General features: G+C 41.2%; 1 protein-coding gene across 2 annotated transcripts in view; it reads left to right on the forward strand.

Annotated features, from left to right (window-relative positions):
* CDC42SE2 (CDC42 small effector 2) overlaps nucleotides 1-18,886 on the forward strand; it is an 89,454-nt gene extending 70,568 nt beyond the window's left edge. For both annotated transcript variants that reach the window (XM_005865526.2, XM_005865525.2), the window contains exons 4-6: nucleotides 11,376-11,477; nucleotides 14,850-14,960; nucleotides 16,372-18,886. In XM_005865526.2, coding sequence (XP_005865588.1) covers nucleotides 11,376-11,477; nucleotides 14,850-14,948 — 201 coding nt within the window. In that variant the 3' untranslated portion in view covers nucleotides 14,949-14,960; nucleotides 16,372-18,886. The remainder of the gene's footprint in view (nucleotides 1-11,375; nucleotides 11,478-14,849; nucleotides 14,961-16,371) is intronic.
* Nucleotides 18,887-19,215: the final 329 nt, after the last annotated feature.

Here is a 19,215-nt window from a genome sequence, read left to right on the forward strand (position 1 = left end):
TGGAAGGAATACACAGCAGATTAGGGGAAGCTGAGGATCGAATCAGTGAATTAGAAGACAGAGTTGAAAACATCACTCAATTAGAGAACCAAAAAGAAAAAACAATTAAAAAACAGGAGGACAGCTTAAGGGAGCTGTGGGACAATGTGAAACGTAACAGTATTAGAATAGTAGGTGTGCCAGAAGAGGCAGAAAGGGAGAAAGGAATAGAGAAGGTGTTTGAAGAAATAATAGTAGAAAACTTCCCTAACCTGGTAAAGGAAAAAGTCACACAAGTTCAGGAGGCACAGAGAACCCCAAACAAGAAGAACCCAAACAGACCCACGCCCAGACACATCATAATTAAAATGCCAAAAATTAAAGACAAAGAGAGAATCTTAAAGGCAGCAAGAGAAAAGAAAACTGGTACCTACAAAGGAGTTCCCATAAGTCCGACACCTGATTTCTCATCAGAAACTCTACAGGCCAGAATGGAATGGCATGAAGTACTCAAGGTAATGGAAAGCAAGGATCTGAGACCAAGATTACTATATCCAGCAAGGCTATCATTCAAAATTGACAGTCAAATAAAGAGCTTCCTAGACAAAAAAAGGTAAAGGAATTCATCACCACCAAGCCAGCATTACAAGAAATGCTAAAAGGATTGCTGTAAGGGATTGCTGAGAAGAAGAAACAGAGAGAGAAACCTAGCCATACCGCATTAAAATGGCTATAAATAAGTACTTCTCAATAACCCTAAATGTAAATGGATTAAATGCTCCAATCAAAAGGTGTAGGGTAGCTGAATGGATACAAAAACATGACCCAACTATATGCTGGTTACAAGAGACCCATCTCAAAAGACACAGGATGAAAGTGAAGGGATGGAAAAAAAATTTTCCATGCAAATGGAAAAAAAAAAAAAAAGCTGGAGTTGCAATACTCACATCCGACAAAATAGACTTTAAAAGCATCATGCTAAACGAAATAACCCAGTTGGAGAAAAATAAATATATGATCTCACTCATTTGTGGAGTATAATGAACAACATAAACTGATTAAGAGAAATAGAGCCAGAGGGGGAAAAATATATACTAGAATATAATAGAAGTAATCCTGTTATTTGCAGATTTTTAATATTTCCTACAGTTTTTGTGATATCATACTATGTTAGTACAGTTTTGCTAATATTATTATACTTAAAATCCTTTTATTCTTGAAGTATTAATGTTTATTGTATGTAGTATTATATATAAGATTTTTCTTGAATAATTGGTGTCTATGGCATGTAACATTTAAAATTGTTTTTCTTGAGATATTAATGTTTATTTCATGTAAAATAAAAGAGTAAAACTTGTAAAAAATAAAATGTATAAAAAGATAAAGCTCACAAAGGAAAAGAGAATGGAGAGAGGAGATAACCCTGGATGAGAGATACTTTTTAAAATGGATGATAGAACATTTACTGAATGCATCAACAACCTAATTGCCTGAAGAGGGGATACTGACAGAAAGCAAGCCAGCATTTTTAAACCACCTTACTCTTAGAGTGCTTTCAACCAGGGTCGATTCCCTCAGATTGGCCTTCAGCCAATTCCTTCTCTAGATTCTACATAAAAGACCCGGTCATATCTGCAGTTGTGGGCTCCCCGAGGAAAAAGTCAGCTTGCCACCTTATTGCCTTTCATTGAACCCACCATTTAGCATGCTGGATGCACACACGGAAGCCTCATTGGACAGTCCATGGCCACCATGTTACCAGTCCTAAGTCTGTGTGCCAGAGGCTTCAAAAGTCCAAAACTCAAACGTCAGAGTTTGAAGTAAGGAAAGTTTATTGACCGATGAGATCCCAGCTGAGAAGAGGGGAGCCTAGTGGTACCTCAGATTCATCTTAAGACCGAGTTCAGGCTTCTTTTATGTCAAGGGAAGGGGAAATGGAAGGGGCTGTTTTTGGAATTCCTCTAATGATTAACATGTCTACATGCAAGACAGAGCAGGCGCTGTTAGCCTGATGGCCATGGGACCTACACAGGCTTGAACAAGATGGAGCCAGAGAGACTGCGAATTTCCCTGTTACAGCCAGGTACGAAGGAAGCTAAAATAAATGAACTGAGTAAAAGAACTTGGAGGAAATACATGCTAACGAACTAAAAACAACATGAATATTCCTCAGATGATTAAGATATTGGACTCATTAAACAAAAACAATGTGCATGTAAAGGAAAGAGAAAGAACAAATCAGGAGGACAGTGTTAAGAAATGATAGAATAACTGAAATGAAGAAGTCCAGTAGAAGGGCTGGAAAGTAAAGAAATCTTCCAGAAAGTGAAACAAATTGAGATATAGAAAGTACAAGGGAAAAGTTAAAAAAAAAATTAGGTGATGGATCCAGGAATTAAAAATCTGCCCAATTAGAATTCCACAGAGGAGAGAACAGAGACATTTGAGGAGAATAAATTATCAAAGTAACAATACAGGGACAACACAAGAGTTTCTTGGTTAAAGGCCTCTGTTGAATGAAAAAAAATTTACCCAGCCCTGACTGGTTTGGCTCAGTGGATAGAGCGTCGGCCTGCGGATTGAAGGGTCCCAGGTTTGATTCCGGTCAAGGGCATGTACCTTGATTGCGGGCACATCCTCAGTGGGGGGCGTGCAGGAGGCAGCTGACCGATGTTTCTCTCTTATCAATGTTTCTAATTATCTCCCTTCCTCTCTGTAAAATCAATAAAATACATATTTAAAAAAAATGTACCCAGAACATTAGTGAAAATTCAGACTCTTTGAACTAATCAGCTATCTAACCAGTTGTACTGCAACGTGTTTGCGGACAGTGTTGGAACAATTAATGTTTCATATTAAATTAAGCAAACAAAAAGAAGCAATTCAACACAAAGCAGTACAAGAAAGGAAATTATAAAACACTGCTTGGCTTAATTAGGAACAATTTTATTTTTATTTTACATAGTAAATGTTTGAGGGGAATTATATGACCTTTTTTTTATATATATACAAAGATGTTTATTTTAGAGTAACTTGTCAGTGCAGTGGTGTGAAGGAACGAACAGTGGACAAGAAAGACTCAGACCTGTTATAGTCATTGTGGGACCTTGGCAAGTAGTGTGATCTTTTTAGGTACATTGGTTTTCTGTTGCTGCTGAAACAGATTATCACAAGCTCAGTGGCTTTAAAACAGTGATTCCCAAAGTGGGCGCTGCAGCGATCCAGGGGGGGCGGTGATGGCCACAGGTGCATTTGTTTTAACTTTTTTTTGTATTACCTTTCTATTCTGAGTTCAATAAATAGTTTCATAATTTCAAACTTCAATGTTTCTAATTTACACCTTTCTTTACTATATTTTACGAAAAAGGTAGAAACATTAATACATATATCTTTCTGTTTAATTGCTATTAAAATTTTAAAAAAATTAATTTCCAGGGGGCGCTGAGTAATATTTTTTCTGGAAAGGGGGCGGTAGGCCAAATAAGTTTGGGAACCACTGCTTTAAAACAACACAAATTTATCATCTTGCAGTGCAAGAGGTCGGAGTCTAGTATAGGTCTCCCGGTACTAAAATAAATGTAGGGCATCGTATTCCATGAGGCTTTCCTTGTGCAGTATGCAAGGTGTTTCACCAGCCCCTTACACGCTAGCTGTTGAGGCATGCATACACATACCATGCACAGAAACAACACCAGGTGCACCTGTGGCAGCAGAAATCTCCGAGTCATAGAGCCTTTAACACTCAAAAGCATTGAAATCTGTATCATTAGTTCTTTAAAAAGCTATTTCAGATGAGTTTTTTTAAACTTATTTTGTACTTCAGTTTTCATACTTGTAATACGTGACTTAAACCAGATACTAACTTGAAATAGAAGGAGAAAAAAAAACTCCCTGTGTTGCTTTAGGTTTCTCACTGAGATGAGAACAGCTAGCTCCTTCTGTTTTGCTTTTAGCAATTTTGCCCTTGAAAAGATCACTATAACTTGCTTAGCTATTTTTTTAAAAAACAAATTTGGGGGCCTCCTGCAAACTTCTCATCTGTCACCAGATTTAAAATGTATACTACCTGGGGAGAGGTTAGTTAACCTACTAAATTCTAAAGCACTGCACTTAGAATTGAGTTTTAAATGCATTATCAGCAACCCACCTATTTTTAAATATTGCCAGCAGGAAATATCTTGTCTTTATGGAGTTTGACTTAGATAATCAACTGCTTGTAACTCTAGTTGGGTGTTTTGATTGCTGTGGTGGTCTAAGGTGGCTCATCTTTTATAGAAATGGCTCCTCATAGCAGCCCTTTTACATGAGGACCTGCTGGCATTCCAGTGAGTGCTCAGGGCTCTGGAAGCCAGAGGAGAATGATCGTTACTGTTCTCGGAGCGGAAGATACAGTATGCGTGGGTATCCTGGACAGGTTCATTATCTTCTGAAGTCTTGCGGCCTGAAAGTTCCAGCTTTTTGTCCCTCCCCTAGGTGGCAGGCACTTTCTTCATTCACTCTGTCAGTTTCTAGGACGACTTCAGGATGTACTATCCCATTACCCTGCGCTCCTGGCCTTCATTTGCTCTTCAGTGGCATGTGTTTGCACACTAAGCTGCCCAGAGAATAACTTTAGAGGAAGTTTTAACTTGTAAGTGATTAGGCAATCATTGTTTTTCTAGAAGCTGTACTTGATCATTATTCTACAAATGTGAGGGAAGTGGACTATTTATATTGCTACCAAAAAAGTGTTTGAAAAATTAAGCCCTAAAAACGATGTGAATGTAATGTTTATACATTCGTAAGTTGACTTACTCAAAAAAAGTATGTTGATGAATTGCTGTGGCCATGTATGGTGCTGGCCCTGGTGGGTTCACATTTTGTACGTCTGTATGGGAATATACCTTCCATCCAGTGGACCGTTTGAATTTGGTGAAAGGTGCAACTTTTACTTTGGTAGAGGTGACTACAGGTGCTCTGGGAGCACAGAGAAGGAACACCTAAGCCCAGACTAGAGGGTGTAGAGAAGGAAGGCCTGAGTCAGGTTAAGGAGCAGGAAAGAATCCTCCAGGCAGAGGGCAGAGAAGTGAGAGCATATTTAGGGAACTGCAAGTAGCAGATGAAAGCCCAGAGTGCAGGGAAGGAAGTAGTAAAAGATGAGGTAGGCGTGATTAACAGGACTTCATAGGCTGTGTGGCGTTTTGAACTTATCCTCAAAGTTTTTGAAAGCCACTGAGTGTTTTTAAATGGGTGAGTGACATATGATCAGTTTTGTACTTTAGAAAAGTACATTTAGGTAACGGTGAAGAATATTGGGAGGAGGCAGAAGGTTGTAAAGGTGAAAGCAGTTAAGTTAGGGGACAACTGCAGTGACCAAGGTGCAAGGTGATAGGGACTTGACAGAGGCTGTGGCAGCGATGGGGTGGTAAAGGTCAGCATCCACAGGTGCTGATTTGATGTGCTAGTCTGAGGCAGGAGGTAGAGGGATAGCCCTCAAACATGGCTTGAAGTACTGGGAGAAGTGTTTACCAAAATAGGGAATGAAGAGGAGGTAGAGGGTTACAGAAGTAAGATTATGCGTTCAGTTTTGGACATAGGAAATTTGAGTATCCTCTAGTCACATGGTGGTGTATGGTAAACAGTTGAATATGTAGTCTAAAACCAGGAAAGAGAGAAGGGATTTACTAATCATCAGCATAGAGTTGATAAAATGAACACATGGAAGAGGGAAGAAAAGAGACCTAGGATATGCTGGAGAATCTATAATAATAAAAGCCTAATATGCTAATTAGACCAGACAGCTGAACGACCTTCCGGACGAAGCCGCGGGGGCCGAGGCAGAGGCGGTTAGGGGCGATCAGGCAGGCAGGCGAGTGGTTAGGAGCAATGAGGCAGGCAAGCAAGCAATTAGGGGTGATCAGGCAGGCAGAGTGGTTAGGGGCGATCAGGCAGGCAGGCGAGCGGTTTAGGAGCCAGCAGTCCCGGATTGTGAGAGGGATGTCCCCCGAGGGGTCCCGGATTGTGAGAGGGTGCAGGCCGGGCTGAGGGACACCACCACCACCACCCCACCCTCCAGCCCCCATGTACAAATTTTGTGCACCAGGCCTCTAGGGCAAGATAAAAAAAAAAAAAAGCAGATAAATTAATAGGGAACCAGAGAAGGAGCTTTTAGAAGAATAGCCACAGAATAATCCTTTCTCTGAATTTTACATTCCAAGTTTTAAAAATATTTGCCTAGTAATTTTTAAATAACATAGTTGCCTTGATAGACATTATTGTAACCACAGCATCCATTCTGCGCTACCCCCGCCCCCTTCCCATTGCATAGGAGCCACAAGGTTTGAGCAGAGGACCCCTGTGCTCATGGTGATCCCTGATTAGGCTCTGTGCCAGCCATGGGAGTCTCCTCTCCTTGTACAGTGATTGGGTTCAAGAGCTTGGCCCAAGTAAGACATCCTGTGGGTGAGAGGAATTGGTTAAAGACAGCATAGGACTCGGATGCCAGAGGAAGTTCTATGGAGACCGCAGGGGAAATTTGCCTTGTTTTCAATAAAGAGGGATCCCTCTGTGTGTCATTGCACAAAGGTGTAAGGCCTATACTTGCGGCAGCAATGCTGCTACCAGCCCAAGACTGAAGTTCACACAAGGAGGGCAAGGGCAGAGCTGAGGGAGAAATGGAGTGGGACCTCTGAAGGCACTGAACCCCTTGTCACTGGACTGTATTGTTTAAGACATTTTTGTGTGTATGTGTGTGGGGTGGGTTGTTTCATTTTCAAAGAAGGAACTTGTAATGTGAGTGCATGAATGAAAACATAAACCAAATTGATATTGTAGCTAGCTGTATGATTATTGGTTGCTCTGGAGTATATTTTTTAAAACTTAAAGTATACCTTCTAATAGTTTTGGGAGGAGAGCAGGAAGTGGGTAGGGAATGATTTTAGAATTGTAAGGCATTAGAAAGAATGAGGAGAAAATGATTAAGTTCTGATGGAACTAGGACATGAAATTGTAAGAGCAGGAAACTAAATGAGTTAACAGGTCTGTGAAGAAACTTCTTTTAGGAAAATTAGCAAATACACCCAAACACAGAGGGATAAGAAGCGCCCCCTCTCCCGCCCAAATGTGTGTAGCACGAGCTTCAACAGTAATCGATGGGGCCATCTTGTTTCATCTATTACTGCCCCCCACCCCCCAATTAGGGAATTTAAAATAGATCACATTAAACACATTTCAGTATGTGTGTCTCTAAGATTTAAACAGCTTTAATGAGGCATGACTGAAATATAATAAATGGCACATATTTAAAGTGTACAGTTTGGTAAGTTGGCAGATGTGTCCTTGAAGCCACCACCACAATCGAGATAGTGGGCATAGCCATCCACCTCCAAGTTTTCAGGTATCTTTGTAATCCGTCTCTTCCTCGTCCCCTATGCACTTCCCCATGCAGCCACTGATGTGCTTTCTGTCAACATATACTATTTACATTTTCTTTAAATGTACTTTTGTGCAATTTGATTCAGCGTAATTATTTTGAGATTCATTCATGCTGTAGTATATAAATCAGTAGGCATTTATTTTTATTGCTGAAGATAACTATGGTATTATTACCATACCCCAAAGTAAATTTAAAATAGTCCTTATTGCCCTAGCTGGTTTGGCTCAGTGGATAGAGCATCAGCCTGCAGACTGAAGGGTCCCAGGTTCAGTTTTGGTCAAGGGCACATGCCTGGGTTGTGGGCTTGATCCCCGGTGGGGGGGACATGCAGGAGGCAACCAATCAGTGATTCTCATCATTGATGTTTCTATCTCCCTTTTCCTTCCTCTCTGAAATCAATAAAAATATATTTCAAAAAAATAGTTCCTTATTATCATATAATATCCAGTCAGTTTTTTAATTTCCCCATTGTCCCAGAAGTGTGCTTCTATAGTTGGTCTGTTTGCATGAGGACGCAAACATGTTCACATAGGGGCACTTACCTTTTTAATCCCTCTCCTTGCATCTACTCCAAATTATTAATTCATTATCTTTAGTAATGATTTCACTGTGATGGCAAGTAATTATGTAGAAATGTCACAGGAAGGGACATTTTCCCTAACCCCCTCCACCCTAACACAACTATTCATTTTTGTGTCCCTCTAGTTCTTGACCTTATGCAGAATAAGAGTTAACATTTTAAGGATGGCAAGAATTAGACAGTTGACATTCTTAATAAGTTCCCTATAAAGAATAAAGTGTGTTTCCAGGAAAATCGGTGGCGCTGCTCCTGCCAGCAGTTAGCACAGATGACAGCGGAGCGCGCCACTTCCTGTTTTTCTCTGCGGAGGCTGACTCTGGAATTCCCCTCCTTTGCCCATGATTTAAATCTTGTCTCTTGTCTTCTTAACACACCACACCGAGAAAAGTGTGCCATTCTCTAAGTGTCTCATGTGCCTGGAAAATAGTATTTGTATTTTAAAATGCTTTATGTAAAATACCTAGACTTTTGATTCATTGGGAATGTTCTAGGGAACACCTCGGCCTGTCTAGGTCCCATCCTTTCAGCCTTCTCTGTCACCTTACAATGCTGCTCACCCTTTCGTTTTCTTTACCTTCAATCTCTTCTCTTTTGCCTGATCTACCTCATCAGAAATTAAGCATAATCAAGTATTTCTCATCTTCAAGGAAAACGTTCAATCTGACCTCATTTCCTCTTCTCCCTTCAGCTCCCACCGTCCGTCAGACTTCTCTCCGATGTCTGTGTTTGATCTCTGCATCTCCCCACCTCCCAGACACTCCCTGGCCCCCTGTGCTGTCTCCGTTCCTCTTACTCCACCGACACCGCACGCACTGAGGTTGCCTTCTCCTCCCCCGTGACACTGTCCAGAAGATGCACCTGATTTTCCTCCTCACTTCAGGACGTTTCTTTTGGCTTCTGTGATGGCTTCTTTTCCTCTGCCCAGCCTTGCATGGGCGCCTCTGTGCGCAGCCTAGGCAGTCATTCACTGGCAGCTTTATTACGCTGTGACTCTCGGATCCTCACCTCCAGGTTAGCCTTTTGCAGAATTGTTTCCACATATCCACTGGCCCTCTGGGTGCCTCGCTGATCCCTGAAATCCAGTGTGTCTGAGACTGAGCCTTTCATCTTCTTAGAGCCTGGTCCTCTTCCAGGGTGACCTAACCGGCTGCACGTGCTCCTCAGATCTGAGACTGCGGCTCCCTGCCCTACCCTTCCTTCCGGTTCCAGGTCCAGCAACAGCCAAGTGCTGTCGATTTTATCCACTGAACACCTCATGGCTCTATCCACCTCTTTCATCTCTGCTATTAGTTGAATCTAATCTTTTTCACCAACATTATAACTTCTTTTGGCCCCTCCAACCTGCTGCCCACCTGTAACTGTCATGGAGCAGCCTTTTTAAAAAAGAAATATGTTTTTGCTGATTTCCGAGAGAGGAAGGAAGAGGGAGAGATAGAAACATTGACGAGAGAGCATCAATTGGCTGCCTCCTGTTAGGAATCGAGCCCAAACCTGGGCATGTGCCCTGACCAGGAATCAAACGAGGCACCTCCTGGTATATGGGATGACGCTCAGCCAACTGAGCCACACCGGCTGGGTGAGCCTTTTAAAACCAATTTGATCCTTGCCCTGCTTTAAGAGCTGTGCTCCTTCTAGCCTTTGGGAAGGAAGGACTGGAAGCTCCCACTTTACACCTTAAAGTCAGGGTGTGATTAGAGGGCATGAACAACCTTCCAACACTAAAGGAAAGGTCTCACTCTCAACTCAGTAAAGGTCAAGTTTAAAAATACTACTTCAGGTTCATAAATTAATTTCCTACCGTAATCATTATGGTGCAAGTTGAAGTCTTCTGTCCTTTGCCTTCCAGTGTGAGAGTAGTCTCTTGAATCAGTGTTTAGTCATCTGCTTTTGAACATCCTCAGTATTGAGAATGTCATTTTAATTTCTTCTTTGATCTCTTCGGTCACCCAATCATTGTTTAATAGCATGCTATTCAGCTTTCAAGTGTTTGCATTTTTTGATTGTTTTTATTGTAGTTTATTTCTAATATTGTGCCATTGTGGTCTGAGAAGATGCCTGATATGATTTCAATCTTCTTGAATTTGGAGAGACTTTGCCTGTGACCCAATAGAGAATGTTATTTTAATACTGCTCTTTCACAAGCGTGTCAGTTCACAATCATATCCACTCATTAATTCTTTCAAGAAACATTTCAGGGTGAGATGGGTGGTGGCCCGAGCGCAACAGGGTGACTGCTCTCTCAGCATCTTCCTGCAGTGATTCAACGTTTAGAAAAACCCCTGAACATGGAGATGTGGGCTAAGCTCCAGACACCCTTCCGGAGGAAATGCTGCTGCTGTGTTCACAGAGCACAGGATGGTCAGAACCCAGTGGCCTGGAGTAGGTCTTGTTCTTTGAGAAGGGCCTCGGCCTAGCCAGGTGGCCCGCGCACATCAGGAAGGCTTTGGGAAAAGTGCAGTCAGCAGACACCATCTTGGGAATCTGATCTGCAGCAACCAAAGCGAGAGGACAGTAAACGGTGCATACTGGCTTCTAAAATTAATGCGTGAACTTTCTGCTTTTGTGGTTTTGTGAAACTCACTTTCGAATCCTGAGAAGCTGTCACCTGGGTTTGTTGTGATACGTATTTAGGATCTGTCAGATCCTACCAGCATTTCAGGGGATACAGACATAAAATATGTTCAAAGGCAACCCAATCCAACAAGTTCATGTATAACTTGCCTTAGTTTTGAGGCAAACTGCAATTTCAGGAGGATACTGTTGAAAGAGATGAGTCGAGCTGGAAAACTTGGACTATTTCAACATCACTGAAAAGTTGTACTCAGAATGAGTGCAATACAGAATGTTGTACTCAGATCACAATGTATTTGCTAACAGTTGGTTAGTGATGATAATTTTATAGGTGTCTCACTTTTTAAAAAATAGAATAAAACTTAAATGTTTATTATATTAATGTGGCGATGGCCGAGCTAGACCAAATCATCTTTTTAAAGTTCTAAATAATAACCTATTTTTTTGCTTTACCAGTCATTTGAAGTAGTTGGGGTAGTCCAAGATTCAGGTATTTTTGTGTCCTGGGCAATTTTTTCTTTGTTGTTAATCCTCATCCAAGGACATTTTTTAAATTGATTTTAGAGAGAGAGGAAGGGACAGGGAGGGAGGGAGAGAGAGAAACATTGATGTGAGAAACATTGATCAGTTGCTATCTTACGCACCTCGACCAGGAATTGAACCCACGACCTTTCCAGTATAAGGTGATGCTCCAACCAACTGAGCCACACCAGCCAGGGCTCCTGGGCAAATTTATTATATTATTAAACAGAGTCATTCATCAATAGTATGTATATCCATCAGAATAAGTTATTTGGTAATAAGATCATTTTCTTTGTTCTCATATTTTAGAAAAGGCGTCGTCGGATTGACCGAAGTATGATTGGAGAACCAACAAACTTTGTACACACAGCTCATGTAGGATCAGGAGACCTGTTCAGTGGAATGAATTCAGTAAGTACATTGGTGGAATGTGCAGATGAGGCCTTGAGACACAGGTGTATGTTTTTAATGTTACACTAGATCCCTTTGTAGTCATCGAATATGAATACATAATGTCAGCAGAGAAGACAATAAAGTGACCAATAAAAAATTAATCTCACCTAATTTGCCAAGTACTTCATTCTGTTTCCAGTACTAAACTCTTTATAACTGAACACATACTTTAAAGGATTTGGCAACAAGCTAGGAAGAATCAGAAGTAAAAAATAAAAGATCTTTTGGCTATCTTTTCTAGAGATTTCAGTGAATTTCAGAATAGACTTCCGATTTAATCAGCTGAACTCTCTTATTCCTTAATTTTATCTGCGAGAAAAACAGTCCAGGATAATAGATGCGCCACCAAATGAGGGAGTTTTTAAATCAGGGTCTGCCTCACTTTTGCCCTGAGACAAGCCACTATCGAGGGCCTCTTTCCCCGGTGTCTACAGTAAACATGTCTACATGATCCTTAAGTGTTTAGACCTGGAAAGTCAGTAGGCGTTTATGAACAGAATTATGATCCGTTGTATATACTCATTCACTGGACAGCGTTAACAAAAGGCTTAACAAGAGAACAGAGTTTTAAAATAGGTAGAGGAGTATCCTGGATACAGCAAACAAGCCTGGCGGTTCAGTTACTAGGTAAGCAAAGGGGTGATTTGTATCTTCTGTGAAAGGAAACAGCTTGTCCGTTGAAGTTGGGTAGGAAAAGGGCTCTCACTCGGCTGCTTGGGCAGTGGAAGCGTCAGCTGCTGCCCACGGGTCCTCGGCGGCTTTGTTTCAGGTCACCGTGTGTGAAGATACTAAATGGGAACCTATGACTTGTTAATAGAGCGCCTGGTTTGAAGCTTATTATATGTGATGAATTTTAATTTCTTATCAACAAATGTCCTCCCCACTTCAGGTTTTAAACTCTATATAAGACAAATTAAATGTTTAGTTAGGGGTATTTATGTCTTTTAAAGTCTTGTTTATGCACAGTTCAGGATTTCCTTTAGGATTCCCATCTGCATTTTGTCTCCACGAAGAGCTTATCCCTGCCGCCCTTTCGCTCGCCCTGTCGCAGGCAGAGCTGGGGACTGTGTGCGGAGCTTCCCTGTCCGCCTCTGCAGCTGAGGCGCAGGGTCAGCGGGCCCGCAGGGAGGTTCTGCCCTGCAGTCCCTGGGCAGCCTTCTCTGCTTACTGAGGTGGAATTTTTATGAAGTATTTTAGCTCTTTAGAACTAAATAAGCCTTTTGTAGCCATTGCTTATACTAGCTTGCTGCCGTCTCTAAAGCCATAGGCCGCCCCCACTGCAACCCAGCACTCCCCTACCCCCGGCTCCGTTCTCACTGCCGTTGGGTATTGTGAAACCGTTTCCTGAATTGTCAGCAATAGTTCTAACTTGTAGAAGCCTGAGTCCATGAGAAAATTCAGTCTCCTGTGCAATAATAGTGCAAATAAGGCAAAACTACAGACATGCTGTTATCCAAGGAAATGTTTTCTCACGTTTGTCCATCCCAAAACCTGAGCTGCTGGAATTGGGGCCTAGGCTTGGTGTGCGTGGAGCAGCCACACCGGATTATTGGATGGTCAGTGACTTGTAGTTTCTTTTTTCCCCTGAACACACTGTTCTTCCAAGACTGCCTTTCATACTAACTTCTTGCTAGAAAAGGGTTCTGTGACCCTTTTTATACTGTAGCTCTGTTGTGTTAAAACACTGTATGTCCACAGTCACCCTAACTTATCCAGTCCACATCCTTCAGTTTGAAATTGAAGAATTCACTTTCGGAGGAAAAAGAACCTACATGGAATCATGTAAAAATATGAAGCTCACGTGAGCAGGTGTGCTGGCTCTTCACTGTTCGGTCATCACCTCCTTGTTGCTCCATTTTCTAGCAGTCTGGCTGGATTCTCTTATTCTTTGCTTCTAAACTGCTTCTAATTGATGTGAAATTGGAATAATAATGACACACTAAGAGTACTTCACAATGTGCAAATAACTGCCTTTTTTTCAGCAAAGAAAGAAAATATCCCAGTATTTATATATCCCAGTCTATCGGAAAGTGGCCCAATAAGTATTTAGGAGAGATGATCATGTTAACTTTTACTGGTAAGAAGCCTGATATTCTGAGAAGATACAGTTCACCAGTTACAGTAGGAATAAATAAATCTGGACTCATGTCCAAATCTTTGGATTCTTAGACCTTTTAGTTTATCAGACTTTATTAAGACTGTATCAGATATGTAAATTTTACCACATGGACTTTTACAATTTATCTTGGGTTGGTCCAATTTCTATTTTATTTTTGTTTTCGATTCTAGTATAAGTAATTGAGATAATCTTATATATGAGATGCATGTAAATTAAGATATTTAAGATGGAGGAAATGAAAGGTGATTTGTATACTTTTAAAATATGTATTTTTTTTATTGATTTCAGAGAGGAAGAGAGAGAGAAATAGAGAAACATCAGTGATGAGAGAGAATCATTGGTAGGCTGCCTTCTGCACACCCCCCTACTGGGGATTGAGCCCACAACTTGGGCATGTGCCCTGACCGGGAATGGAACCGTGACTTCCTAGTTTGAGTCGTAGGTCAACCCTCAACCACCGAGCTACACTGGCTGGGCTGATTTGTATACTTTAAAAAAATTTTTTTTATTTTAAAGAAAGAGAAAGGGAGAGGGAAAGAGGGAAGCATCAATTGTTTGCCTCCCATATGCACCCCAACCGGGGAATGAACCCAAAACATGGATTTGTGCTCAACCAACTGAGCCACACTGGCCAGGGTTGATTTGTATCCTTTTGGAATGTTACCAAGTGCCTCATGAATTACAAAAATGATTTTTTGTATTAGGGAAGTAGAGAAGGTAGGGGGAGAGGGAGTTGTAGCAAAAAAATGTTTTAGTTACTAGCCTCACTATCTGCCCCCATCCATAATCAGAAAAATGTTAAGTCTTTAAAAATTCTTTTATTCTAAAACTAGAGGCCCGGTGGGGTCCCTCGGCCTGGCCACCGTCCAGGGCGATCAGGGCCATCGTGCCCAGTCTAGATCTGGCCAGCCAGTCAGAGGGAGGGACCGAGGGAGGTTGGCTGTGGGAGTGCACTGACCACCAGGGGGCAGCTCTTGTGTTGAGCGTCTGCCCCCTGGTGGTCAGTGCACGTCATAGCTACCTGCCGGTTGTCCAGTTGTAAGGGTTTCTTAGGCTTTTATATATATAGATTTTATGTCTTTAAAAATCGATTACAGCTTTTTTACTATAAAAAAGTACCCTTCTAAAAAAAAGGTAACCAAAATGTTGAGACAAGTATCACTTAGTTGCGCCTCCTTAGTCCTGAGTGTGTCCTGTTTGTCTTGTTGTAGGTTAGCTCCATTCAGAACCAAATGCAGTCCAAGGGAGGCTACGGGGGTGGCATGTCCGCCGGGGTGCAGATGCAGCTCGTGGACACGAAGGCAGGATAGCCCGCCCTTCCCGTGAGTACTCCAGACTCAGACGTGGCCGACCCCGGCTGGCAACACAGACAGCCTTCATTAAGTCGGGGTTAAGAGATACATACAGTTGACCCTTGAACAACATGGGTTTGAACTGCACAGTTCCACTTGTACATGGATTTTTTTTTCAATAAATACTGTAAATGTATTTTCTCTAGCTAACTTTATTGTAAGAATACACTATATAATAATACATGTACAAACGGTGTCAGCCAACTTACTGGTAAGGCTTCTGGTCAATTATAACTGTAGGCTATAATAGTAGGCTATTATTAGTATTTAAGTTTTGGGGGAAGTCAAAGTTATACACAGATTTTCAACAGTGCTGGGGGATGGGTGGGGGCAGTGTCCCCATCCCTACGTTCTTCAAGGGTCAGCTGTATTTTGTTTTCCCTCTTTTTTAAAAAATTGTGAACAAAAGGCAAAAATATTTTACTTGGCTAAATGTTAACACATTGCGGACAGATCACAGGAATTCTCTCTTCATATTACACAGTGTTTTACAAAGTATACTTTAAAAAGATATTAGCTTGTGAAACATGTAAAAATAACTTCAAAATGCAATGGGTATTTCATTTTAAAGCGTGCCTTTAACATTTATGTAAAACGTTGTTTTGTACTTGTTCAATAGAAACTTATCTGGCCACTGGGTAAAGCTAGCAATAAAACTACTGGTCCGCAATGTGCTGAATGATGGTCATAGGCATTGCTGCAGTTTGGATATTAATTTTAGGTTCCTCTTTTCCTCGTGAATAACTTTAAGTGCATTAAGACATCTGGTTGGGGAGGCTTGAAGATTCTGGTGGCAAGATGAAGCTCAGGGGTCCTTTAAACAAGAGTGAAGTTATTGTTTTGAGCATTGATACTGCCCAGAATCCATGTGTAGCGTGCCTTTAACATTTATGTAAAACGTTGTTTTGTACTTGTTCAATAGAAACTTATCTGGCCACTGGGTAAAGCTAGCAATAAAACTACTGGTCCGCAATGTGCTGAATGATGGTCATAGGCATTGCTGCAGTTTGGATATTAATTTTAGGTTCCTCTTTTCCTCGTGAATAACTTTAAGTGCATTAAGACATCTGGTTGGGGAGGCTTGAAGATTCTGGTGGCAAGATGAAGCTCAGGGGTCCTTTAAACAAGAGTGAAGTTATTGTTTTGAGCATTGATACTGCCCAGAATCCATGTGTAGTGAAGTGATTTTATATTTAAAATTTATCAACTGTGCTGTTGATAAATCTTTCATTATCAACTTTTTAAAAGGGTGCATCCCAAAAGTGTAAAAATAATTTGGATGTTTCTTTTGGTTTTGTAGGTCATTGTGAATTTCTGTGTTTTCTCCTTCTACTATTCTTAAATTTTTGTGTGTGATTGCTTTTCTTTTCAATTACAAAAGGAAGTGTGATGGCGTCTTGTCCATCCTGTTGTGACCCTCCAGTGAGATGTACTGTTCCGCCGAAGAAGCTACTGTCGGACGAATCCTGCATTTCCTTCAGCTGGCCGCATGCCTTCGACTCCTGGACAGAGTTTCTTAGATTGTGGCTTAAATTTTATTTTTTATCAACATGGATCTGACCTTGGCATGATCTTTTCTGTGAATGCTAGCACTGTTTTGCATTTTTTCCCATTTTAACATTTCTCTTTCCACCTGCCTTATGATTTTATTAGTGAGTAAGGACCTGCTATTATTTGTTAACTTGTCACCATTTATGTATATTTTGGAAGGTATGAGACCCACAAGCACAATGATCATTTTTAGTCACTTGAAGCTTCAGCAGAATGGATATCTGCATGCTTGATGAAGTTGCTGCGTGTAGGAGCCCTGGGCTGGCGATACTGCTGCTACTAGAGAGGTTAGCTGTGGTGCCAAGTCACACCCGTGTCACACAAATGGTAACTTGTAGTTTATTAGAAATACGACTTTTTGGTCTATTTAGAGAGAATTATAGTACAAGGCAAGTTTGCATTTGTAAGGCCTTCATTCTGTTGTAAATGTTCACTATTTATTTGGGAGCGAGGACCTGGAGTGAGCAGAATGGCTGTGCATCGAGTGTTGTGGTGACGCCTCCATTGGGCTCTGAGCAGCAGCCGCTCATTTCTCTGCACTCACTCTGTTGGTCCTTGTTTTAATGTCATGTCTAATGTTATGGTGTCCAGTAGAGTGTGTTGAACCCCTGGCCTCTCCTAACTGCAGACTCCAGAGTCAGTGGCCTATCCACGCGCCACATGTCCGGGGCAGTGGAAGTTGCCACTGAAAACAACCTGTCTGGTGACTTTATGGAATTGGTGAGAAAACCTTTGCTTTGGTTGCAAAATATGTTTATTCTTCCACAAACTGTATTTGAGGTGAATCTGTAAATGCTTCTCCTTCCCCACAAGGGCATAGCATTTAGCCAGTTGGTGGTTTGTGTCTTTGTTAAAATGTAAATCCTGTGTCTGGTTCAGCTCTAACTACATGTGGTCAGATTAACATTTCACGCGGCGAATGGGGGGTTCATTGAAAACTTAGCCCTAAGGAATTAGGTAATTGAAAGTGATCATCTTCTCTTCTGTCTTTTTTTATCCTCTTTCCTTCCCCTTAGTCCCAACTCCTTGTGAAAAGGTAACTGAATAAATATTAGGTTTGTGAGGCAAAACATGAAAGCATTTCTCCCCGCTCTCTGGAATTCAGCTTTTGCACCACAGGGGGCGCCAGATACTCAGTCCTTGTGCTCCTGCGGCTTCCAGCCTTCACAGTGCCAGTCTCCAGCAGAGAGGATCTGTCAAGGAAAAACGTTTATGCTTAGTAACAAAAATACGTATTCTGTTTAATAACTTCTAAACTAGAATTCATCTGGTTTCACTAATTCATGGTGGACATTGCGTTCTGCAAAATGCCAGAGCCTCTGTGTCCTGCCAGCGACATGGCTGTGTGCCGCTTTTTAAGACGGACTGGATTTTCCTGACATTGCCCCACTGGTGCCATTTAGTCTACTTCTACCTGGACTTTAGAAAATTTCAGTACAATTTTTATACTTGTCATAGAACGCCTGGAACAATAGTACAGGGAGCCATGGTCCCTCTTCCCTTACTTATGATTTGCTTTGCTTTTCCAATTATTTTTTTCTGCTTCTCCAAGGACCAAAATACTCCATGTGCACTGGAGCGTGTCTGCATGGTGGGCCGCAGGCTGCACTGTGCAGGCCATGGGCATCACAGTGGCCACACTGTGTGCAAGGGCACATGCTAAGGAAGGTGCCAGTGAATCAAGAAGAAAATTACCAAAAATTCTAAGCTAGGAACCTTGAACACATCTTTTAGGAAGGCGTGGAGATATTTGAATGTGGAGGAAGCAGCGTCCCCACATTCATAGGTGGGGTGGTAAATTTTGGAGGTCTTTTGGTCCCCATAGCAACGTATCTCATTTTGAAATTGAAGCTAATTAAATAGGATAGACTGTTAGTACTTTGTTGAAATACATGCTAATAACTGTTAAGCAAGGGAAAATGAATGAAGGTTTAACTAACGACATGGATTCTGTTATCAGTGACCTGCATTCTGTAAATCAGGTGCTTTCTCGTGATCTAGGCATGAAATGGTGCCAATAAGCATAGAGTGGAAATGTTAGCTCTGGTGGTTGGATTCAGCATTTCCAATGCAGCATTATCCCTGGGCCTTTAGAAATACTGAGCGTATACTAGCTTTCATTTTGTTATTAAATTATAGCAGTTTCATTATAGAGAACAAGTTTGCCTTGATTTTGTTTAAATGACTTCTGCTCAGCACCCAAAAGATAAAATTGACATATTTTTATAATATAAGCACACTTTTTCTTGTACATTGTGTTCATTCTTGAATAAAGTGAGTTCAGTGTTGGCTTGTAGATATTAAAAAGAAAGTATTGATTCAATAAATGTTTTCTTTCAATCCTGGCTTGGATTTTCCTTTCAGTATAGTTTTTTTCTTTCAAGGAATTATTTACCAGCATTCACTTAGAGCAGCGGTCGCCAACCAGTGGTCCATGTGGTCCGGAAGGTTGGCGACCACTGACTTAGAGCACCTTTGTAGCATTCTTATATTTTCAGTTAAAACTATCCTCATACAGAAATAATTTATCATTCTCTTTAACTTCACCTTATAATTTAACAAACACCTAATCAAAATGAGCGTCAATGTTTGGAAATAGGACTTTTTAAAAAAATATATTTTTATTGATTTCAGAGAGGAAGGGAGAGGGAGAGATAGAAACATCAATGATGAG

This window comes from Myotis brandtii, unplaced genomic scaffold, assembly GCF_000412655.1.
Source record: "Myotis brandtii unplaced genomic scaffold, ASM41265v1 scaffold208, whole genome shotgun sequence".
In the NCBI taxonomy this organism is placed as follows: domain Eukaryota; kingdom Metazoa; phylum Chordata; class Mammalia; order Chiroptera; family Vespertilionidae; genus Myotis; species Myotis brandtii.